The 24,833-nt window shown below is 39.8% G+C and overlaps 4 protein-coding genes across 7 annotated transcripts in view; 3 read left to right on the forward strand and 1 right to left on the reverse strand.

The window, feature by feature from the left end:
* The first annotated feature begins 601 nt into the window (after positions 1-601).
* On the forward strand, positions 602-6,116 carry LOC102655319 (inner centromere protein A). The gene is made up of 3 exons (XM_026442836.1): positions 602-757; positions 2,505-4,569; positions 5,396-6,116. The coding sequence occupies exons 1-3, from the start codon at positions 755-757 to the stop codon at positions 5,716-5,718; spliced, it is 2,391 nt and encodes a 796-aa protein (XP_026298621.1). The 5' UTR covers positions 602-754; the 3' UTR covers positions 5,719-6,116.
* Positions 6,117-6,388: 272 nt separating this feature from the next.
* On the forward strand, positions 6,389-14,625 carry LOC100578699. The gene is made up of 16 exons (XM_003249898.4): positions 6,389-6,773; positions 6,849-7,344; positions 7,476-7,771; positions 7,844-8,148; positions 8,218-8,895; positions 8,970-9,227; positions 9,308-9,623; positions 9,695-10,516; positions 11,528-12,043; positions 12,116-12,327; positions 12,464-12,602; positions 12,712-12,989; positions 13,055-13,423; positions 13,508-13,849; positions 13,936-14,089; positions 14,179-14,625. Exons 1-16 carry the CDS (start codon positions 6,608-6,610, stop codon positions 14,364-14,366), a joined length of 5,535 nt encoding a protein of 1,844 aa, XP_003249946.2. The 5' UTR covers positions 6,389-6,607; the 3' UTR covers positions 14,367-14,625.
* On the reverse strand, positions 14,544-20,665 carry LOC411316 (kinesin 9). 4 transcript variants are annotated; one of them, XM_026442639.1, is made up of 13 exons: positions 19,721-20,665; positions 19,544-19,662; positions 19,401-19,475; positions 19,276-19,318; positions 18,929-19,030; positions 18,718-18,839; positions 18,278-18,394; positions 18,027-18,158; positions 16,583-16,717; positions 16,195-16,291; positions 15,928-16,083; positions 15,625-15,844; positions 14,545-15,551 (listed from the first exon to the last, which is right to left on the reverse strand). In XM_026442639.1, the coding sequence occupies exons 1-13, from the start codon at positions 19,784-19,786 to the stop codon at positions 14,674-14,676; spliced, it is 2,262 nt and encodes a 753-aa protein (XP_026298424.1). In that variant the 5' UTR covers positions 19,787-20,665; the 3' UTR covers positions 14,545-14,673. The 4 variants fall into 4 exon arrangements, with proteins under 4 accessions (XP_016769515.1, XP_026298424.1, XP_006561918.1 ...); XM_016914026.2 differs by lacking the exon at positions 16,583-16,717 and having other exon boundaries at positions 14,544-15,551; XM_016914027.2 differs by lacking the exon at positions 19,721-20,665 and having other exon boundaries at positions 14,546-15,551; positions 18,718-19,045; positions 19,544-19,562.
* A 287-nt stretch (positions 20,666-20,952) lies between these two features.
* The window catches only part of LOC409001 (disheveled-associated activator of morphogenesis 1), a 47,458-nt gene continuing 43,577 nt past the window's right edge, over positions 20,953-24,833 (forward strand). Inside the window, exon 1 of the mRNA XM_006561851.3 lies at positions 20,953-21,080. The gene's annotated coding sequence lies outside the window, so the exon portion shown is untranslated. The remainder of the gene's footprint in view (positions 21,081-24,833) is intronic.

Genomic DNA, 24,833 nt, shown 5'->3' on the forward strand with positions numbered 1-24,833 from the left:
TCTTCAACTTGACTTATTCTTTATCTCGCTTTTTGGCGCGTGATTACGAACTAAAATACCAAATATCAATTAAATATATTTCTATCGTTTCTTTCGTTTTTTAAAACTACAATGCGTCTTAATTCTTTAATTTACAATATATTATAAAACTCGATAGAATAATTTTTAAATATATGAAATGTTTTTATTAACATGCTGTTTTATTTTGAAAAAATAAAGCGTATGTCTTATAATTGATATCTTTTTTTTATCAGATCAACAAATTAAAAATTTCCACTACAAATCTATCTCTAAAAAAATTTATCTCTAACTTCAAAAACCATAAAATCATAAAATCTCGATTCATGATGAATTTTCATACAATTTTAATACACAATATTGTATTAACAATCGGTTTGCAATACTCGTTCATTATAAATTCATTACAAATTGAAGAAGCAAACAACCGGTTTTGTTCGACACTTTCTTTCTCCTTGAACTTGAAAGATTCAAACCCGCCTTTCTATTTCACATCATCGACGAGAGGAAAGCTCGTGCATCGTTCATGAATCGGTGGATTCCGTTTAAGGTGTTGAAAAGTGGAGGGAAAGGACAAATGATGAGTTCACCTGTGACGTAGCTACTATACTGACCAAAGTCTCGGTGCAGGAAGACAGTGGAGGCGAAATAAGCGGGTGAGATAGAGAGAGTTGGAAAGTAGGCCTTAGTCGTTCAGTCAGTAGTCAACTGCGTGCTCGGACGATTGGTTGTCGTAATGGTAAGTTTCTCTCGGTGTATCTCGTGTTATTGTATTCGTAATTTTGTTGGCAAATTTGTTCGTAGTAAAAAAAGCAATCGAATTTTTTTATCGTTTCTATAGAAGAACGTGTTAAGAATCCGAGTGGTGTTTTATTCATTTTTAATTGTAAAATCAGTGAGATTGTTCGTAACGGGACAAATCAATCGCGTTTACCGGTGAACAACCTTCATGATCGCGTGAAGGCTCGAGCAATTGTGTGATCGCGATACGATTTTATTTTTGGACAATTTCTAATATATTATTTATTTGTAACGACAAAGTTTTCTTTGAATATTTTTTTAAATTAATTTAAATCACGATTTATCCGTTGCAACGATTTCGTGAATTAGAAAAATATTGAAAGTTGAACGACTGATGAAGAATTGGCAGTAGTTTTCACTATTCTTTTTAATTTAATTTTATTTATCGAATTTATAATAGAAAAATTATTCGTAAATATCTTTTATTTATCTTAGATCAGAATTTTAACGAACTTTTCATTGAATCGTTTGTTCAAGTAAACAGCACATGTAGATTATAAATTCAGTAGACTCGCTCGTAATATGTGAAAAGAGTCTCATTGTTGAGGATGAAAGTGACTTTCGTTTTCGTGGATCATTATCATGGTAAATCATCCAGCGTGTCTAATTTCATGCCTAGAGAAAATCATATCGACATAACACTTTTCCGTTACGATGAAAGATTCATTATCTTGAAATCGGTTTTTAAAATGAACCATCTTCCTGTTTTCTCTTTCGATCGAATTTTCGATCGATAAAAACGAAGCTACGAAGTAAATCAGCATTGTTGTTATGGTATAGCTGTTTCAAAAAAGTTAGAAATTGAAAAGGTTTAGAGAGTAATCGAAAATGTACGAAACATTGTTGAAACGTAACGGAACAATATTTTATAATAGTTTCTATAAAAATTAGTCATAATGGTATAATTAAAGAAATAATATATATAATAAGATTTTATACCACGAAATGTAATTTATGCTTCAACAATTTCTCGAGATAATTAATATGAAGATATTTCATAATGGCGCAAGAGACATTACCGGAAATTACAGTTGTGGTATCGTTGAGATTTCATCCTTCTATACTTATAATTTTTACTAGATATCATAAATGACTTCAATTTTATCTCGAATTGCATAACTCAACCCAAGTTGTTCAACTTTCTCGATCGTCAAATTCAGTCAAGGATATTTGACTGAAAAATCACTTTATGAATAATGAAAGAAACTCGCCATTTGGATTTACGATCTATTTCTACATGTTCGAAGGGAAAAAAAACACTTTCCACTTTACGTAAACTCGAAGGTAATGTTCATATAGATATGACTTAGTAACCAGAACATTGAATCTTGATTTATGTTAATTGGAAAAAAAAATAGTTTGTAAGAGTTTATCAAGACGACAAAATCTTAGATAAAAAATCTTTTAAGAGAAACGAGCTAGTTCAAGTTGGCAATGTTCTAAAAAGAATTTCAATTAATCGATTTTTAATTAGATGATGCACGAGAAAAGAATAATATAAATAATGGCGAATATGGAACAGATTTTTATAAATTCTCGCCTAAGAAACTAATCAAAAATTATTCGAAACAATTTTAGAATAACGTATCAATAATTCAAGATCTGTTAATTCCCAGAATACAATTGGCATTCTAAATGAATGCGATTTCAGTTAAATTTAATCCGATCAATAATTGTCTGCATAGTTCGCGGTCTTCTCTTTACTGCTCCTCCTCCTCGGGCTGATCCATTGTCAGGACAATGATCTTCCATCGAGGTTCGAGATCGAGAGTTCAATCAACCGTACGATCGAGGAAGTCGAAAGACAGGTTCGCGAAGATTCCACTCTGCCCCGATTGACCAGACAAGAAATAGTCAAGATTCTGCAGAACATCACGTTCCAGGATTTGAAGGAGTTCAAGGAAGATAAAGAAAAATTGGAGAGAGCGAGGAATCTGTACCAAAGGGCTCTGATGGTCGTCCTTCCTTACAGCGCCGAAGAATCGGCTGGAAATTTGAAAGATCTTTACACGAAACCACCCATGACGAGGATAATTTCCGACTTCTCAACGTCGATGGGCAAGGATGAGGACGAGGAAGTCGAGGAGGATAAATCGAGGAGGGGAGAGAACGATGCGTCGTTGGCCACGGAAAATTTGATATTGACCAGCGATTCCTACAAGAGCTTATCGAAAGATGGAACCACGATGCAAAATCGTTACAAGAATCACAGGGACACGTATTCAGAAGTTCCTTTAAAGGAGACGTTGAAATTTGACCCGACCCCGGTCAGGTTCACTTTCAATCTGGAGAATCTTCGAAAGAACGCGTACACCACCGAAAAAACGACTACGGCCAGGTATCCAATTTACAAGGGAAACGAAGGATTGGAAATCGTGTACAGCACGAGCGTCACGGATGAACCCACTACGAAACCAGCTTCCAAGGAGATTAATATCGACTTGGAGAGATCCAAGATGAATCAGAACGTATTGACGTCGAGTCAGTGGCGTTACAACGCGCCACCCAGTACCACTACGAATCCAACCTTGCCTTCCAAACTCGACAAAATACCGTTTCTCCCGACAATTAACACGAAGATATCTGAAAATATTACCATCCCCTCGACAAAGAGATCGGAGATATCAACGAAACATAGCAATGCCGAAGCTTTAACGATGAATTCTGAGAGACCAACTGCTCTCTACGTGACCCCTATGCCCACTAACACGTCTCCTAAAACGAAATACAGTTCAACTTACTCGTTGAACTCCGCTGGATTTCGACAAGCCACCACTAGCACCACCACTATGAGGCCAGAAGTGATGGATCTATTGGCGTCGATCGGTCTGCGACCAGACAATAGCAGTAACGTCGAAGATGTTTACAAGAAGAGCAAGGATATGGCGCAGGAGAGTAAGTTCCAGGCGCCGGACGCGAACACCATTCAGAAGTTGATCTCTGCCTCGACTGGGGACGAGGCAACGTCGATCACCGATCAGAACACCTTTGAAAATTCGGGATCTGAGATCAAGAAGGGTGTGGAAAATTTGACCCCGGACATTCAACTGTTGTTCAAAAGATTCGGCCTTCAAACGTCGATTCTGGGTCAGCCTACCGTCACCACCACTCAAAGAACAACCATTAATTTCAATTCTTACACGAATTTCAAACCTCTGCCTACTTCCAGCGTGAAGGATCAAGAGATGAGAATGTTCTTGGCTAAATTTGGGCTTGGAACGAGCGACGATAGAAGGCAGAAGTCGATGAGATTCACTGAACCACCATCCGTGATCGAGGTCGTACCTGAAAACATGAGAGGGATTCTTGAGAACATTGGGCTGATTTCCAGGAAGGGTAGCAAAAAGGTGATAAACAGCATGGAGGACATGGAATCGACCGAGACATCCAAGTTTCACGTGTTCAAGCCTCACGAAGTGGACGTGAAGGACGAGGAACAGAGGAACAAGATCAACCAGCTTCTGAACACCGTGAAATTGGTCCAGGAAGGTAAGGTTGACGTTGAAAACGTGAGAAAGGCGACGATGGTTCTGAAAGATGGGCCAGATCCATTGAAGTTCGAAGAGATAGCCGAGATCCGCGAGGACGAAGACGCGAGGAACGAGGTGAAGAGGCAAGAGGAGCAGAAACGAGAGGAGCAGAGGCAAGAGGAACGGAAACGAGAGGAGCAGAAGCAAGAGGAAGAAAAGGAAGAGACGACCACCGTACAATTTACCACCGTAGAAGAAGAATCTCCGACCGTTGTAACTGGTATTAAGAAATTTATGATATACATTTTGGGCAACTCGGACTTTTGGTTTCGAAGGATTATTCAGGGATTAACGAAATTTCGAGACGTACTAACTAATCTATACGATAGAATTAGAAATGAATCTATCCGACTCTGATACTAATGTACTCTCTGCTATATCTACGTACCAAAGAAACTTCGATTTCGAATTTCTTCCATTTATCTTCCCTCATCTTTCTTTCCCTATTCAAAGGGAAAGATGCATCAAGACGTTTTTTTTTTCTTTTTCATTATTGTACTCTTTTAATCGCTTTCTATCTCTGTTCTAACAACGTTCAATCGACTGGCCGATTTCCATTACGTTCAAACCTTCTCCAAAGGCGTGCAAGAAAGAAATCCTGGATCTTTCTCATAAAAGGATAGAGGCTGGGAAAGATCTCCGGTAAAAATTCAGATTCCATCGTCACTTTCTATCCGCTTACTCGTTTTTCCTCGCTAATTGCTAAAGAAATAGTCTTTTGTACATATAGAATGCTAACGTTCCTACTTATAACTATCTTCCTAATGAAATCGCGTCTGTTTATTCTCTTTATCGGGAGAAAATTTAATCCTAACTACATACACGAATAACATCCTTCCCATTGTACAATATCCATTCTCATCGCGTTCTGCATCTTGCCGAATTATCGAAATTATCGAAAAATAATATACGTGCGGCCAGGTTCTGTGTAAAAACTTCTCGACTTCTTCGATATCTTTCAAATCTTGTTGTTCAATCGTTCCCTCGGAACGGAAAGACTAAATCTAAATTAAACGTGAAATTTCATGATGGAACATTGTCAACAGAGCCGGAAGAAACCACGTTAATCACTACCACGGAGACAAATTCCATGAAAGAAGATTCCGATCAATCAGACACGATCAAAACGGAGGATTCTTCGTCTTCCACCGTGTCCAACTTGAATTTGATGGCGTTGGAGGAGTCTTTCGGCGGAACGACCAGGAAACCTGTAACGGATCTGCCTGCGAGAAAGAAAAGCGGCCTCTACTTCTTGGTGGATTGGAACTCGTTCCTCGAGGTCGGCGAGGACAACAAGGACAAGATCAATTTGAGATTTCAGCCGAAAGTTGGCGACAGATCGAGATTCTTGCCGGTGTCTGTACCTTAGACAATTAATCGGATGGTAGTACTCTTAGTACAGGGTTTTATATAATATTTTGTTGCGTTTTCTTTTTTGTTTTTCTTTTTTTTTTAAGAAATTGACGAAACTACGATTGAAAATCAAAATACTGGGTGATTTCGTTTATAAATATGTACATAGAGATACGATATAATTTTTGAAGGGGATGCGAAGGGTTGGAGAATTTGTGCGCAATTCTGAGGATACGATAAAGAAACTATTGTTTTCTTTGAAACTACGTTCGATTAATTTTCGTTCGCGAAAATTAATCGAGGGGAAATTGTTATGTCATGTGTTTCTACGTCACGTAATTATTCATGCACGTTGTTTGTAATTGTTTTGTATTATACCATGTTGATCGAATAAAACGTTTTCTCTAAAGAAAACGCACGACTAATATTGTTTGACCTACATATCCGTGAAAGTTGTATAATTATCGTGTACAAATGAAGCATAAAAACCTCTCTCGTTTGATAAATTATTCAAGAGGAGTATCTTGGAAGGTAGAGGATCAAAAAAATTATATCAATATTTATTTTCATTCATTGACAAAAAAAAAGAGAAAGAGAGAGAGAGAGAGAAAATTCAATAAAATTTGCATTGCAAATTTTAAACGCGTTTAAATATATTTTAAATATAATGAAAGAGGGAAATGATGCAACAATAATTATGATACAAATGTACACCTAAAAATATGTGCATAATATCAAAAATTCATCAAGTTTTTATAGTGATTTTGCAATTACTACGAACACTTTGAGAGCCACTGGGTGTGTCACAGCTCGGTTACGATCAAAATATTTTGTACTGAACATTTAAATGTTGCGAACACGCTTTCCAAGATCATTCGAATTATTATCGTAATTATACGGGTGAAATGTCGATTCGTAGCAACACGATTTGCCTGTTTCTTTTTCTCTGTGCGACTGTCACGATTTGCCAGGATGTGGAACAAACCTCGGAAGAAATTCCGGAAGATTCGGACGATGAATCGTCGATTTGGATGGAATACGAATTCGGGACTGGAGCCGGAAATAGGGAAGGTATCATGCGAAAAATTGTTCCAAGCTAAAAAGAAAAAAAAAAATTTTGAAAATAATTCACCATCACATTTCCAGAACTCACAGTGACGAATATTTCCGTTCGCGAGTACACAAATGTGTCAGAAACAGCGAGAAACTGGCAATTCTTGGAAGTGAACGGCACCAAATATTTATTTCGAAACGAAAAATCTACCCTTTTCTGCAATAAACTCGATTTGGACGAGGGTACAATCGATGAAGTCACGAGATTGATCGTAAAAGGCAGCATATTAAAATTTAAAGCTATAGAAATGAAATCGAATATAGTAATCGTTTTGTGCGTCCAATTGGACATCGGAATCCTGCTGGAATGTCACACGCTCTTAGATGGAGATTCTTTTCAATATCTTGGATCGTTGCCAGTGTTGAAACATGTGAAAGACATGGATGTTATTACGAGATCATCAGATAACGAGGATAACGAGTATAAAATATTCGTGTTGAACGAAGAGGAGTTCTTTCTCCAATTGCAAAATTCCATCGACGTCTACGGCTTCGACGTTGATTTCTCAACCAGTGCTTTAAATTTTTGGTAACAAATTTTTCTTTCATATATCAATTCCATATCAATTTTAATATCCATTAATTAATTATAATGTTAATTAAGTAAAATGAAAGAAAAAGCTACGAACAACTTCAAATCTCCAATTTTAATTAATACAGGTTCTACTATTCAACTTACGTGCCAAGATCGTTCGATATCCAGGTATTCAACATTTATGAAACCGTATCATTGGCACTTCGAGGAGAAAACGACGTCTTCCTCTACGAATGCAGGAATATGATGGAGGGAAACGACATTCTGAAGCGACAAACGATAAAGTCGTATAATTTGAATAATTTCATCTCCTTCGAAAGCGGATACCTTCAGTTTTTGTCGATCTCCGGCCCGGAGGCGGGTCTTTTTCTCTTCGAGGACGGTGAATTCCAGTTCAACACAGAGTCCGAGTCCAGCTTCGGTATAATATTTATATATAATTGATTCAATTACCGTTCTTTCTTCTTTTCATTTTCTTTTTTAATTCCTGCAGACGTTTCGGACATTTCTTGGGTAACGAGCGTACAGTTAGACACTTACAGAGACGAGTCGATGTTGCTGGTGCAATTGAAAAACTCGACCGTGTTCGCGTTAGGTTGGCAAGGTTCGAGTTTCAAGAATGTTCAATTACCCAACGACGATCTCGATCGGTTCGATCTCTCCATGATTACACCGATCCCGAAATATGGATTCATCACTGGTAATCGAGTCGTGAAATTTGACACGCGGCTGAAAAGCGTGAAACATCCTCTCCAATACGAGACTGAGGAACTAATAAGATTGCAGAGATCGTTAAACGTAAGTTAATTACCAAGTTAATTACTAGAATATATATTGCGAATATTTGGAACACCTTTCTTTTTTCAGGAATTGATAGAACACGAGGAGAAGATTATCAATGAGACAAAGGCGCGATTCAACGAGAGTAAAATCGAAGATCCTGTGATCACAGGTTTCTGGAATATGAGCGAGGTGAACGCGACGAACGTAATCATATCCGACAACGTGACTTTCGAATCGATCACGTTGGGAGAGGCAAAGTTGACGAAAGAGGATTTAAACTTCGATGTAAACATTTTCGAGATGAAATTGAGGGAAGCGGAGAGGAAGCTCGACGAGATCGATTCGAGATTGAACGACACGGGATCGCGGGACGATTTCGACTCGAAAAATCTTCGATTCGATTCTTACGTTGAGATAAACGGAGATATTTACGTAAATGGGAGTTTGTATACCGACAATTTGACGGTATCCTCGATCAATGGGATAAACGCAACTCTCCCTTCCGAGAATTACACGATTGATTTCAAGGATGTTAAAAATCTGACGATCGAGTCGATAAACGGTATTCCCGTGGAAAATATACGATTTGGAGAATCTATGGTGGATTACAGTAGTGTGGATTTCGATAAAATAAATCGAGCGGAGATTCGGGGAGATCTTTCCTTTTCAACGATCAACGGCCACGATTGGGAAACACTGATGAAGAACATCGTGTGGAAAGACAGAGATATGCTCATTCCTGGGGAGACTGTCATCGAGGGGGTAAAATTCGAAATGCAAACTGGTGTCGTGATTATTATTTAGTCTTAAACTTTGATCACTCGATTAATTTGCAGACGGTCACGTCGAATAACGTCGAACTGTTCACGTTGAATGACCTTTTGTATCCAGAACAGTACGTTCTGGAAAACGGTAGCTCTCCTTACGTGACTGTAACCGGTTCGAAAACCTTCGAGTCGTTCGAAGCGTTGGAAATGGAGAACGCGACCACCCTGAACGGGATAGATTTCGATGATTACGTCATTTTGAGCAAGGAGAACGTTTTGAAGGAGGGAATCAGCTTCGAAAATTTGACAGTCACGGATGAGCTCATAGTACGTTATTTCTCAACAATTCACAAGCGCGAATGTTAGATCGATCAGATTCATTTCTAGATCGCAATAATTGATTGCAGCTGGACTGCGAAATAGAAGGATTAAACATGGAAGACAGGCTGTTGCTCAACGAAACTAACAAGATTTCATCGAATATCTTGTTCTACAATTTAAACGTTTCGGGTAACGTCACGTTCGACAGATTGATCATCAACAACACCGAAGTGGATTTTGGGGATCTGCTGTTGAAAACCGACGAAAATGTCGTGATAACCGGGACGAAAACATTTATAAAGAACGTCGAGATGAGATCCGACGTTACCATTACGTCTGGCATGATCAATGGACATCACGTGGACGAATTCGTTACTTTGGACACGGATCAAGTGTTCCCAAGTATGATTGTTCATTTAACAATAACTATTGTTTCGTAATCTTCTTCATATATTCCTAATCACTTGTTTCAGATTTAAGAAAGATATCTGCCAACGTCACTTTCGGAAACGTGACGTTGGGAGCTGTAAAGAAATTGGAGAAATTCTTCAAGGAGAACAATTCCACAGGTTGCTTGAACAGAACCGTTATATTCGAGTCCCCTGTCACGGTCGAACAATTGACTTTCGACAAGTTGAACAATAACGTTTCCTACGAGTTCTTCACGCGGAAAGTAAACGAAACGTTCGCGAACGCCAGCTTCGAGAACTTAACGGTGGACACTTTGATAGCCGACGAAATAGCCCCAAGCATGGTGAACGGCCTCGACCTCGTCGATTACGCGAAACATTTGGAATCATCCGATATCGAATGCACTATGGAGGATCGGTTGGAGACGGATCGTTTGTGCGCGAAATCCGTCAACGGAATGCCGGTAGAGGAGATTGGCCAGTTGAAAGATCGGTTGTCAGCGATCCTGGATCACGTGCAGAGCGGAAATTTGACGTTGAACTCCCTTCGAGTGATCGGGACGATTAAAGCGGAATCGATCAACGGCGAACGCGTGACGGATTTGTACAACGAGGAACGATTTGGCCCGAGGCCTGTCGTAGTCAAGGATGAAGTTTACATCGACGATCTGACGATCCTCGGCCTGATGAACGGCTACAATTTCACGGAACGCGTACTCGACACGGTACAAAAATCCGACGCGAACATAGTGATCGACGGTCATAAAACGTTCGACTCGATCATTTGCACCGAACTTGAAGCGAAATATTTGAACGGACGTCCCATAGAGAATATCCTAGATCCTTACAAGGAGCAGGTGCTCTCAGGCCCCTTGATCGTGAACGGTACTGTTATTACAGTTTATTGCATCTATATATTGGGTTGGCAACTAAGTAATTGCGGATTTCAGTTGAAGTTGATGACGATCTAATCAAAGCAATAATCGATTCGGATCGTCACAACTCGTGAGATTGCAGAGAAGCTTCATGTATCACATACATGCATTGAAAACCACTTAAAACAACTTGGCTATGTTTGAATAAAACTCGATACATGGGTTCCTCATGAACTGAAAGAAAAGCATTTAACGCAACGCATTAACAGCTGCGATTTGCTAAAGAAACGTAATGAAATGATCCATTTTTAAAACGACTGATAACTGGCGATGAAAAATGGGTTGTTTACAACAATATCAAGCGGAAAAGATGGTGGAGCAGGCCACGTGAACCAGCTTGAACAACATCAAAAGCTGGTATTCATCGAAAGAAGATTTTGTTATCAGTTTGGTGGGATTACAAAGGAATTGTCTATTTTGAACTCTTACCATCCAACCGAACGATCAATTCTGTTGTCTACATTGAACAACTAACGAAATTAAACAATGCGGTTGAAGAAAAGCGGCCCGAATTGACAAATCGAAAAGGTGTTGTATTCCATCATGACGATGCAAGGCCACACACATCTTTGGTCACTCGGCAAAAATTATTGGAGCTTGGTTGGGATGTTTTGCCACATCCACCATCCTGACCTTGCACCATCTGATTACTTTTTGTTTCGATCTTTACAAAACTCCTTGAATGGTAAAAATTTTAATAACGATGATGATATCAAATCGTACCTGATTCAGTTTTTTGCTAATAAAAACCAGAAGTTTTATGAATGTGGGATTATGATGCTGGCTGAAAGATGGCAAAAGGTCATTGATCAAAATGGGCAACACATTATAGAATAAAGTTATTTAGTTCCATGAAAAAATTGTCTTTGATTTTCTAAAAAAAATCCACAATTACTTAGTTACCAACCCAATATTTTTTTTTTAAGTTGACAAATATTTTTCAAAGAAATCTTGTCTCCAGGTACGATGACCGTTTCCGAACACTTCAACGCAACTGGAACCATCAATGGCGTACCGTATCGCGAGCTGATAGACAAATTCACGTATCTGGGGAACGATTCCTACGAATTTCGTGGAGACGTCAGATTCCTCGACGATGTAACCATAGAGAATCTGTACGTGAACGGATCGATTCAGGGGACCGATTTCGACGATTTTTTGAACGCGGTGATTTATAAGGACGAGGACAACGTGACGGTTTCCGGGACGAAAATATTTGAGGACACGGTCACTTTCAACGACGGGTTCTTCGTTCGCGAGAAATTGAACGACATTGATCTGAGACGATTCAGGGAGAAGGCCGTCTTCATCGACGCGCCGTTTTCCGTCAAGTCGAAAATTACATTCAAAGATGGTATAAAAGTGGAGAAGGATATCGTCGTTAAGAAATCTCTGGAAGCAAAATCAATAATGGGAATCGATCTCGACGAGTTGCGATCTAACGTGTTGTACCTTAACAGGCCTTCTTACGTGGACGGTAATTTAGATTTCCATTCAGTCTATATTTTTCTTTCCTCCATTCTTTTTAAACGTTCTTCTTTGCACGTAGGAAATCTCACGTTCACCAATGTCACTTTCGAGTCTAACGTTCAAACAAAGAAGATCAACGATGTGGATATGGATTTATTGATACCGTTGAAGACAGATCAATTTATACCTGTAAAGGTGTTAAGAGGGTACAATATTACAGCGGAGAGTATCGAGATTTTAGGAACTGTGAATGGCGTCGATTTGAGAGAGATGCAAGAAAAGACATTCATGGTATCTTCGAATTATATAATTAATTAAATAAAGAAAATTTGAATCAATGTTTCTCGAAAGTTCTCGTTTCAAAAATTATTATTCCAACTTTGAAATATTTTTATCGAATTTATTATGATGTTTCAATTTTTCTCAGTTAACAGGGGACCAGAATATAACGGGACACTTCACTTTTCACGGTCTCGTTCATTTTCGAGACGAATTCAATCCACGCCTTATCAATGGCATCGATCCGAACAGATTCATACCTCTGAATACGAAGAGCACCATAGTCGGTAGGACGACGTTTGAAAAAAAAAATGAATTTTTTTTAATATCCAAACAATCGATAATCCAATACGAATCCGTCAATTTTCCATCTTATGAAATTGTTCATCCGTTCAGGCAATTTCGTATTCGAGAAACCAGTGATTCTCAACAAAAGTCTGAGGCTGTTGGGCTATTTAAATGGCATAGATGTGAATCGATGGGAAGCTGTGGCAGTGACGACCGAAAATTCAGTGCCGCAATTTATTTCTGGAAATTGGACCGTTCTTGGCAACGTCTATTTCCAAAACGGAGCTTACGGGAGCGAGATTTTAAACGGGACGAACGTCACGGAGGTATCGAGTATCTTAGCCAGGAAACACTTGGAAATGGACGCCATGTTGGAAGAGAAAAATGTAAATGAAATCTCTTTTGATTAGATTGAGAATGAAATTTTCAACGAAAAATTTTTTCCTTTCAGGCCAATCTGGACGTTGTATGCGAAGATTTGGCCGAATTGAAACGCTACGCGGAGAATCAAATTTATCAGTTCAACGCGTTCGATTATCTGCAAATGATCGAGTTCGACAACGGTTCGATTGCCAGCGTCCATTATTTCGAAACGAACGACACGGATCACTTAATATTGAGTTGCCACGATTGTCAAATGCACGCTTACGCGTTTACCGAGGAAAGATTTGAATTGGTGGGCGATATGCCGAATTTCGGCGTGGTCGAAGAATGGGCGACCTTTGAACGAGGCCAGGCATTGTATTTCCTCACCTCTGGGCCAAAATCTTGCGGAAGGAATCCCGTCAACGTATGGAGGTTGAGAGACAACGAGTTCAAGGTAAATCTTTAAATCTTGTTGAACGTGATAAAAGTGACGCAAGCTTGGTACATCGATGTCTCTATTCTATACATTCTTTCACAGCACGTTTTAGATCTTGATCATAAGGTGGAAGTTAAGAAGATAGATCAGAATGTATTTTTCACTATGATCGATAAGAGGAAAGAGTTACGATCGTCTGAAAAGATGGACGAGGAATTGAAGAGGTTTCCTCTGTCATCTTCGGTGGACAACGATGACACGAAAATTGTTTGGGATGAAGATCGTATATCAGTGATTAAAGAGAACGCTGGAAAGGAATACGACAGTAAGAATACGACGAGTTTCGGAACGCGGGTTAAAGAAATTTTGAATTTCAAAGCTGGATTCCTCGAGAGAGAAATGTTCTTGTATTACGATGAAGAGTTTAGCAAGGATGGTATATTTGTGAGTTGCATTTCTTGAGAGAAAACGTTTTCATCAAATATTCGTCTCTTTCGTTTCTTTATTTCAATTCATCTTTGCATGCATAGATTTTTCACAACGATACGACGCAGAAAAAGATCTTTCAAACTATAACGGCATACAGGCCAACCTCCTTCACGATACTCAATTTTGATGGATTAGTCGAAACGTTGCTCGTCTTCGTTGAGAATAGGAAAAACCTTCGAATTTACGAATACAAAGGTAAGAAAAATTTACTTCCTTTTTTTTTTTTTTTTTTTTACTTTCTAATAAAATTTCTATTTCTTTTTTTCTTTTTATGTTTTTTTCAGGTATCCAAGGCTTCGTGTACAGAGACAGTATAAATATGAACGTGGATAAATTATTCAGTTTTAAAATTAGAAAGTATTCTTACATGGCGAAGAGATACTGTCTAGGCCTGATTCATAAAAACAGATTAATAATATTGGAAGCATTAATGCACGGCGAAAAATTAGATATGGGGCCGTTGACGTGTTAGAAAACTTATTAAATTAGAAAATAATTTAAGCATATAAGATACAAAAATATAGGAATGAATCAAATATATTTTATTAACTAGTTTATCATATATCGTATAAAACTTTTTTTATTATTGCATGTAATTATAAATAAATACACGTTTGATACGTAATACTGCATTCCTGCATACTATTATTACATGTGTTTACAAATGTTACGAAGAAATCTATAATCAGTTATCAGGATCATCAAGAATCGTAATCTTAACGTGAAATTAAGAAAAACGAATGAAAAATATTTATATATGTATGAAGTACACGAATCGATCAATAAATACCTCCAGATCGTTTCGCTTTATAGAAAGCTATTATTTCTTCGTCGATCTCTGGATCCCCCGTCAAAGGCAACGAATCGTCAAAGTATTTGTTGCTCTCCTCCCCTAAATCAGACTTTTGATCGAAACGTTCCGCTTTGGTCTTCACATCTTTCTCAAAAATCGAACTTTTTGGCGTGTTTACACCGTTCGAGGAGGAAGAATTGAAGCTTAAGAACTTCTCGTACACGGGGGTCGAATAATCCGTTTCCACGGATGAATCCTTCTCGATTACAATTCTTCCTTTACCACTCGACAATTCAACAGAACTGTCGTCGTTATTCTGCTGTTTCGTTCTCGACTCCGTGTTACGTTTATTCCTAACATTTTTCCGCGGCTTTTCGGATATTATCAATCGTGAAGACGATTGATTCGTTTCATCATCGTTGGTTTCGCTCGTTTTTCGTTCGATCGGTCGATTCTTATTCTCGATCAGATCGTCTAAATTCAAGTTGACGATATTGCAAGGCAACAATTCCGGCATCACTGCGTTAAACTGTGTCGTCGATTTACTTCGGAACGGCGAATCTCGAGCGGAGATATTTTCGTTAGTTTTGATTCGATTGACGGTTTTTTGAAATCTTCGTTTCAATTTCTTCGAAGGAACGCTGATGTTCGACGAATTTTGTACTAAGCTTTCTCGTTTGTCATTTTGATCGTTTAATGCCAAATCATTTCGTAAAATCGTTTCATTTTTATCGTTTCGAATACAATTATCCGTCGTACTCTGCTCTGTCTTCTTATTATTTTTGATTTTATCGATCGAAAAATCATTGCCACTGGTATCCAACGTGGATCGTTCTTTGTCTTTCAACTTGTCGATCAGCAAAGCTGTTAATCGAGTCAAGAAGTTGTAAGGATATAGAAAAAGGAATGAAAAGAAAATTAATTAGGATTAGGATACAAATTTCCTTGTCCCTTTGGACGACCAGATCTTTGTAATATTCCAATTTTTTGAAGTAACATTTAGGATCTTTGCCAAGCTCGAAAGCTTGTTTAAAACTTTCGAAACAATACTGCACTTTCTTCGGATTATAGTCCCAACAGATTCGTTCGTCCGATTCTAAGAAATCTCTTATCTTACGATCCAGATGCCTTTTGTCGTCGGCGGTAAGTTCTTCATTCTGTTTCACAAAATGTTAAAATGAAAAGATTAAGATTCGTAGATTTGCAAGTTCGTGAATCTTTGAACTGAAAAATACCGAACTGTTTGCATTGTCAGAGCTTTGATTTGTTGCTTAAGTCTTTCGTTCTCCGCTCTCAATAATGCGTTCTCGCTGTTAATATCCGTCTCCAAATTTAGTTTCAAGTAATTCTTTATCAAAGCCACCCTTTGAGCGAATCTGCAAGTGGACACCGTTTCCTGGAAAAAGAAAAGGAAAAGAAGTAATAATAAATGGGATATCCGATTACAGAAAAATAAATTACAGATAAATTACATCGGTATTACACGAGATAATAAATTATTCTGCACCTCCAAATTAAAAGACGTGATATTTAGAGTCGCTAACATGGCGGTTATGCAATTTCCTCCTAAACTGTCTCTCAAGATCGATGTTAATAAGGAATTCCTAATAACAATTAAACAAATTTTATTAAGAAAGATTATTGTCCAATTTTATTTACAATTAAACAATTTAATAAAAAGTCGTGATACGAAAAGTTTTTTATGGGAAAAATTAAAAATTGCAGTAGATTTTTTTTTTTCCATCTCAACGTTTCATAATAATAATATGAAATTAATTATTCGATATTAAAGTTAATTTTTCAATTGTCTTTTGTTTAAAGACAAAAAAAGATTGACGCGATGAAAAATTTTAAATCGATGAGATACAAAATGGACGATGAAGTGAATTCAGCACCTGTAAGGTATGTGACCCATGCTCTCCTGACCCAGACACACTATGACTTGTTCCAGGTAATGTAGGCTCAGGTTAATGTGCTTCGCTTCGGTCAGAATGGTGCCGGTTATCGAGCATTTGTAGACGCGCTCGGACCTAGTAGGTAGATCTCACGTTGAAAAATCGGTTACCGTTACAAAATTTGCCAGCACGGGCGCAGATGGCAATGAGAAAGCACGAGGCGATAAAAACATGGAGAAAAAAAAAAAAAAAAAAATTATCGCTGACAAGTGGGTCGGCGTTTAATGCATTCTAGATGTCGGTTTGTAATCAAAGTCATTTCCTTACTGCATTTTTCAAACAGAAATGCAATTTGCGGAAGAAATTTAAATTTACTATCTTGTTGATTACAGAAATTGGATTGGCGAGTGAATAAAGCGTTACAAATTCAGAATCTTTTTTTTTTGTTTTTCAAAATAAAAACAAATATGTAGAATCTCTAAAAAATTAATATGTATAAAATATTTCTTATATATACTTTTTATATATTATGTATGTGACGTATAGATGTGCAAAAATAAAAATATATATTAGATGCGCGCATAGATTTATGATGTACAAAAATTGGATCGAGTAAAATTTTTGATCAATAAGTTAGGTAATTAATATTGCCCGGTACGAGGATAAGACAAGGAGAGCAAACGGCTAAAAAAGGACAGAGATAGAGTAAAAATATTGAAATCAGCGCCATCTTCAGAGTGCCGTAAATGAAACAGATAAAGAAAGGACGGAAAATAATTGAAAGAGGATAGAGATAGTGTAAAAATTGACCATCAGCGCCATCTCTTGAGTATCGAAGACATTTTTCTGAAATAGGTAAGGTAGAATAAGAATTGAATACACCGCCATCTCTCGAGAGCGATAAATTGTTTTTAAAAGTACTCGAGAGATAGCGTTAATATTCAATTCTTATTCTGTTTTATCCGTGTCGAAGAAATATCTTCGATACTCGAGAGATGGCGCTAGCGATCAGTTCTTACTATTTTTATCCTTCTCTTTCTATTTTCTATCCTTTCTTTTTGTGTTTCGTTTGCGGCACTCTGGAGATGGCGCTGATTTCAATATTTTTACTCTATCTCTGTCCTTCTCCCACCGCTTACTCTTCTTGTCTACAGTTGTTAACGGCGTATAAACACAAACGAGATACGAGATGAAGATTCAACTACACTTTCATCGCTTTAAATAATTACTTGCAAATTAATATTATAATTTATACGAAATAGAAATCGACTCTAAAATAAAATTTGATAAAACGAAGGATAAATTATACATTATTTCTTTTGACTTTCAAAAATATCTCATCAAAATAATCGTAACGAAAGAATTTATTTCCTCTTCCGTACCTCGTTCGTGCTTCCATTTCTTTTACTTATCCGTCAATAACAAGATTGAATAAAATATATACCCTGCTAAATCGACAAGATGCACTTTCGCTCTCTTGTATTGTTCAGCGCCGAACTGTTTGGTGGAAACTACTATGGTAAAGATGCAATGAGATCTCGATGACTGAGGATTCATCGGTGTCTCGGCAGTGACCCTGCCAAAAATCGTTCAATCATTTTCACGATATCTTTACATCTCCGTTCCTAGACAACAACTATATCCATATAAATTATTCCATTCCATCCAGTGTATAACAATCGTATGAAACGATACCTGTTATTATCTCCTAGCAAAAGCAGCTCAAGCGCATCCTCTATATTCTTGACACAGTAGAACGTCAAATTCTTCAAATGCAATCTTCCAACCTCGTCCTCTCTGATGCTGATACGTCTGGAACAAAATCCATACAAATTTCCATACAATGAGAAATCTCATTTTCAACATCTTTCCTTATCTTTTATCGAGAAAAGGATTAATCCCCCGAAACATAACAATGAGACGTAATAATAATAGCAACACGTTGCACCTTGCAACACCTTGCTCCATATTCAATGGAGGTCGAAATCATCAAGGAGGAACAGGTCGACCGTTTTTCCCTTAAGGGATGCTTTCTTTTCTTTTTTCTCTTTCCTTTTTTTAACAAAATACCTCCGTATCGGTGTTCGCGCACCGCTCAGACAGGCCGCCGCCATTTACGTCGACTTAAGACTTACGGTAAATCTTCCAATCTCGTAACGGAGAACTCTCGTGGCTGCCTCCGATCCAGCAGGTCGTACCCGGTCTCGTTGTAAATCTCCAGATAAGCCACCTCGATGGAGTACACGTTTTCCGGCCTCTGCATAGAATTTAAGGGCGGTATACGGTTCTCCTCGTGAGCACCTCGTGTAACAGCCTACATCACCGTCCAACAACAACCAACGTTACCTTTCCTATCGCGTCGAACAGGAATTGCAAGCTTCTCGGTATGATACCGCGGCCATCGTTCTCCAGGCTGCCGGTAATCGTGTGGGTTTTCCCGCTGGCCGTCTACGAAGTTCACGGCTTCAAAAAGGTTCCACAAACGGTTCGTCTCTTGTTGAGGTTTTTTTTTTTTTTTTTTTCTCGCGGGTGGAACATTGGAGGATGTGGCACGGAGGAGCGATTCGAGCTTTTTCGAAATTTCACGAAAAGGAAAATGAAAACGTAAAGGTAAAGAAGTGTGGGGAATAAAATTTTTTTGAGCTCGACTACACTTGTAGTACCACATTCTCGACGATTATATCTCGGATTACCTGGCCGTAGGCGAAAATGGTTCCGTTGTAACCATCCAGGGCTCTTTACAACAGATTAACGAGTGGAGTTAAACGAGTGGGGGAATTTTTAATCGATCGAACGAAATTACATTCCTTTTTTTTACCTTTCTATTACCGGTCGTGCCACATTTTCGAAGATCTCGTCTTGCGTGGAGGATTCCTCGAATATTCGATAAAAACTGAAAGTTTCGAGCGTTTTAAAGTTTCGTACGTTTGTGACGAGGATATATATATAGTGATATCTCACGAGAAATTCCACGATTCGGGCCGATTGTCAAGGTAATCCTTGCATTTTTGTATGGGGGAGACGAGAATCAAGAAATCTTCCTCCAGATTCTTCCTGGGACGGTACAAGATCTCGTAATCCTTGAAAAAAGAGAAAAGAGGATAATGGATTATACTTCGATTCGATATTCACACTTACCAATATGTTTTTCTTATCCTTTTCCGGTTTCAATCTCGCGTAAACCTTGATAGCATTTTTCACCATCTCGTTCGTATAACCTTCGCGGTTAAAATCAATCGATGACAGGTCGATCGATTATCGAACATCTATTAAAATTGAACAGAGTCGAAGCAACTAAATTCACACCGAAAACTTTCTAACATACTCGAATCGATTCACTTCGTACAAACTTCGATAAACAAATTTTCCTTTCAAAATTAAAACTCTGCAGAAAGAGCACCGAAGAAAAATAAAAAGAACTGCTCCAACTCGAACAGTGTCCAATGAATTAACGTATTCTCACGTTGAAACACTCTTGGCCAAAAAAAAAATCAGTTAAATCTCGCAAAAGAGAGAGAGAGAAAGAGAGCTCCTCTATAATTCCACGACGGCAAAAAGAAAAGGAAGGGGAAAAAAACGCGCCTTAGTTCTTTTTCCTCCCTCTCGACATCTCGATATCTCGTGCTCTCGCGGCGCGCGTTCGATTGATCGATCCCGCCCTCCCCTCCCCTCGTTGCTCGGCGAGCGGGGAGGAGAGGGGCGAGGGGGGCCTCGCTCGGTCGCCTAGGCGACGACGTCGTCGTCGTCGCGACGTCGGCGCAGTGCGTCGCCGCGTCGGTAGAGGCGCACCGGGTCGTCGGTCTGCCCGATGCCACCACTGCCCAGTGCCCCGACTTTTCTCGGCTTTCGCGCTCATCCCGACTCGGATCCGCGCCGCGTCTCCCGTCCGCCGAAAAGCCGCCACGGCGACGACCGCCACCATCGCCAGAGCGCGATGATAATCGGCCGCGACGATCGCGCCGCGCCGTCGTCCACCCTCCTCTGATCGGCCGCCGACCCGAGCGCGCCCCAACGCCACAAACCTTCTCTACTTTCTCGAGGGAAAGAAAGAAACCTGCTCTTCTCTCTGGCCCCTTCTCTCCACCCTCTTCCCTTCTCCGCGATTCTTCTCGAACGGGACGAGGCGAGAAGTTCATCGAAACTGTGTGTGTGTGAGATTTGTTCGCGACGAGAGGTCGATTTCGATCGAGGGAGAGAGAGAGAGGGAGAGAAGGAGAGGAAGAGGGAGAGAAGGAGTGAAGGTGAGGTCGAGGAGGAAGGAAGAAGCGGAGGAGGGGTGGTAGAAGGGGGTGGTTTTGATGAAATCGAGGATTTTCGCGTGATATCGGAAGGATTATCCGGCGTTTATCTGACGGCATGAGCAACGAGGCTGAGTGCACCGCCGCGTGAGAAGGTAGCGGGACATGTGCCTTTTGGTCTTCTATTGATCGGCGCGGCCCGACGCGACCAGCGGATCCTGACGGCTGCTCGGGATCGCGGCCGCCCTCTCAGACACTCGGTAAGGTTCTCTTATTTTTATCACACGTTTCTTTTCTTTCTTTTAACACACGCTCGTAGGCATCGTGGACGCGATCGCCATCAAGGAAGAACACGTTGGACGGTTAACTGTGATACGGTTAAGGTTATGTCGAACGATTTTATAAAGAAGTAGAATTGGCTTAGTAGAATTGGAAGATCAAAGTGGATGTTAAACGTTTGTGTGAAAGAATCGTTGGGAAGGAAGGTTGGAAAGAATTCGAATCGTGGATGGAATAAGGTATTAGCCACGGCTTTTGTAAATCAAATAATATATATATATTGTAGAAAGAAGAAGGGAACGGACTCGATGATGTAAGCAATAAATAATATCGCGCGATCACGATTGTTGGAGGAAGAGAAAAGAGGCGCGAGTCATTGCGTCTTATTGCTCCGCGTAAATCAGGCCCCATTGGGTGTCTCTCCGAGGGTGCAGGATCAGAGGCGAGTTGCAACAACAACCGAGGATGGAATTCGCTCAAGGGGGTCAAGTGGCAGACGCAAGAGGATTTCTTGGTCGAAGTTCAATCTCTTGACACGTGTCGGTGGCGAGATGATACACGAACGAACGTGGCAAGTTGTAAAAGTTACGTGACGCGGGGAGCGAAGAATCTATGCCGACAACGCTAAAGAGGACGAATGTGACGTGGGATTTAGATCCGTTTTATTCATTCCGGAGAATTTATAGATGTGTCGTCGTAAGTTGTAAAACTTTCCGATCGTTTTCGAGAGAATTAGAAAAACGAAACTTTTAACATCGGCAATTAAAACGATCGTGCCTTTAAAATGTATCTAAAATGACACGTATCTTTCTATTGTTACTCAATTTTAACCGGGAGAGTGAAATGAAAAATTTCAAAGGTAGATAAAAAAACTTTTATCCGGCTGTAACTTAAACTTGAAATTTTATTTATATCAAGAGGCTCGAATATTTTTCACCGTTAGAAAGAGCTTGGACAATTTCAATTTTCTCCGTTCCATTCTAATCCGCGCATAAATTTCAACGCCGTGGCGTGCGGAGACGAATGGAAAGAGATGCGCTTACGGGAAACGAGGAAAGTCGTAAATTTAGGACTCGAACCTCGATGGAGAGTAGTAGGGCGATTTAAACGGTTGGCGAGGCCAACACCGACGATTATAGTCAGTTGCATTAATCGGAACGCTGGGATGGACGTGCAATCTCGCGTAATAAGACTCGATGGAAAGGGTTCGCGAGGCGTTGCACCGGCTCCTCTCCCTTTTGCTCATTTCTGTCTCCCTCCCAAAAATGGGAAACGTGTTTACGCGAGAAAATATGGATCGCTAACGAGCGAGTAAAAGTGATCACTGCTGCCATCGTTGGACTGTTGCCTCTACCCCCGCGCGATTCCTCCGTTTTATTCGATCCATTACTGGCAATTAAAGGCCGAGCAAAAGTCGAGATCGAAATTAGAAATAGATGGAGCTCGTTGGGCAATTTTTCTACCGTGGTGTTCGTCTTTCGAGATTTCGATCGATCTCTGAATGAAACGTTGTACGCTTCTCTCCGACTCGAAGAAATTTACACGTGGCTGCGGTTGGAAGGAAGGTTGCATCGAGGAAGGCAGGGTTCAGCGAACGATATATCGTTAATGAAAGGGATTGCGCAATCCTCGGCGCGTAGAAAATTCCAAACGAGACGAGTAGGTGGACGAGATATAAAGAAGTTGCCGTCCACGCTTTCTCTGCATCTTCTCACTGCCGGGAAAGAATATCTGTGGAGAGATGGATACTGAACGATAAATTTGCTCGTTTCTCGTTTATCTCGTCGCCGATATTGGGCCAGATACCAGATACTTATTGTGTGTAAACGAATCTTGACGAGATCGATATTATCAGAATCGTACATCGAAACTCGTACTTTCCATCGTATCGAGCCAAATATGATTTGTAACGAGACGAAGAAATATATAAAGGCTGGTACAAGTTCTTTTCGCAAAATTTATAAATAGAAACTAACTGGATGGAGAAGCCGAGCGGTTATTTACAGGCCTCTTCTATCTCTATCCACGATCGTATGCTACCAATTAAGTAGCAATTTTCATTAATGCGTTACAAGAAATCTTCATTACAGCGTTTTATCTCACGAGAGTTAATTCGATTACCGCTTTCTTTTTCGCGCACGAATCTCGCGTTTCTTCCATGCCTTTAATAAGTCAACCCGTTATTAATCCCGAGCCGTTTAACGAAAAAGGGCAAGCTATTCAGGATTCGCGCTGGCTACGCGAAAAGGTTACATTCTTCCAAAGGTTTTCACATTTCCATTGCCTAATAACTTACGAGATACATTTAGAAAGTCAATGCTCAAACTACTCCGTATTGAGATTCTCTCAACTTTTAAGAAACGAAAACGCTTCGTTTCGCGCAAATATTAAGAAGCTATTGAACAAATCATCTCTTTGAGATTAAATTTGTGTCTATATATCTGAATTCTACGATTAAAAAAAAAGAAAAAAAAGATATCGATCATTATATCCTCTCGACGATTCGAATTTTACGTCGCAACGCGGTCATAACGAGAACGATGACCACGACGCGAATTTTAATCGTTCAACGAATCCTCGTAAAACCGATACAGATATCGTTCAGAGACGACTCGCCGGTAACCTAAATGATAAACAGTGCATTGCGAGAGGGCTCGCTGACATTTTAAAATGTCAGTGACTACCTACACGTGATTCTACACGTAGGCTCGTGCCCGTTGCCATTGTATCGACAACGTCTGGAAGGACGACCATTGTTCCATCCGTGCGTTTCCTTTCAGTCCTTTCATCTCTCTCTCTCTCTCTCCCTCTCTCGCCGATTCCAATTCTTTCGATCCAAGAGAACGATCAACGCGAAAATTAAAACCGTAAGCAGCCTCGATATCTCGCGTCGGATTAATACACGAATGCTTAATAATATCGCGAATCGGTTCCGCCCGTCATAAGTCATAAGCGGACAAATCGTGCAACAACCTCAGGAAATTACGGACGGAGAAACTGTGGCGGAAAACAAACAGTTCCAATTCCCTTTCACATCGATTACGGTTAATAGGCGACAAAGCTTAATTTAATCCCGCCAATGAAGATAAACACCGCAATAAACGTCCTTATCACCGCCGTAAATAATCAGCCACGTATGCCGCGTATCGTTCTCGCACACACACACACACACTTGAGAGAAATTTCCACCGATTACCGATTTCGAAGCTCGAGAAACTCGAGCAAACGTTCGTCCAACGATTAACATGTAGGTTTACGGGGGCATCGATTGGCCCCCGTGAATTAACTAAGTAACGAGGCGATAATACGAGCATCTCTCGAACGAATTTATTGCAAGAAATTTTTTACATCGATCGAGAAAGTACAAACTGCATGTTTCAAAACAACGTATCCACGATTCGACGCCGTGTCATTTTTCCGCGCCCACTTTTGACTCTCGTTGCATATACTCCCCGAGAGAAAGTTCTCTCGCCGTTAACCGCGATACGATATCAATGCGATTTCTACTTTGCGCGTCCGCGCGAGTGCAGGGACCGGCGGGTTTCTCGGTCGAAAAGTTTTATCGACTTGCAACGGGGAGAACGGAAGGCCCAACACGCGCCTGTTTCCACCGTCGTTGCGTTGTGTAAGCTTGGTTAGATAACGGCCCGAGGTATCGTTGGACCGCGTATCCAAGTTGGACGGGGGGGAAGAAACGTGGTATCTCCAGGAATCTTCCGGCTTTCAGGTTTTCC

This window comes from Apis mellifera, linkage group LG9 (genome assembly GCF_003254395.2).
Source record: "Apis mellifera strain DH4 linkage group LG9, Amel_HAv3.1, whole genome shotgun sequence".
In the NCBI taxonomy this organism is placed as follows: Eukaryota; Metazoa; Arthropoda; class Insecta; order Hymenoptera; family Apidae; genus Apis; species Apis mellifera.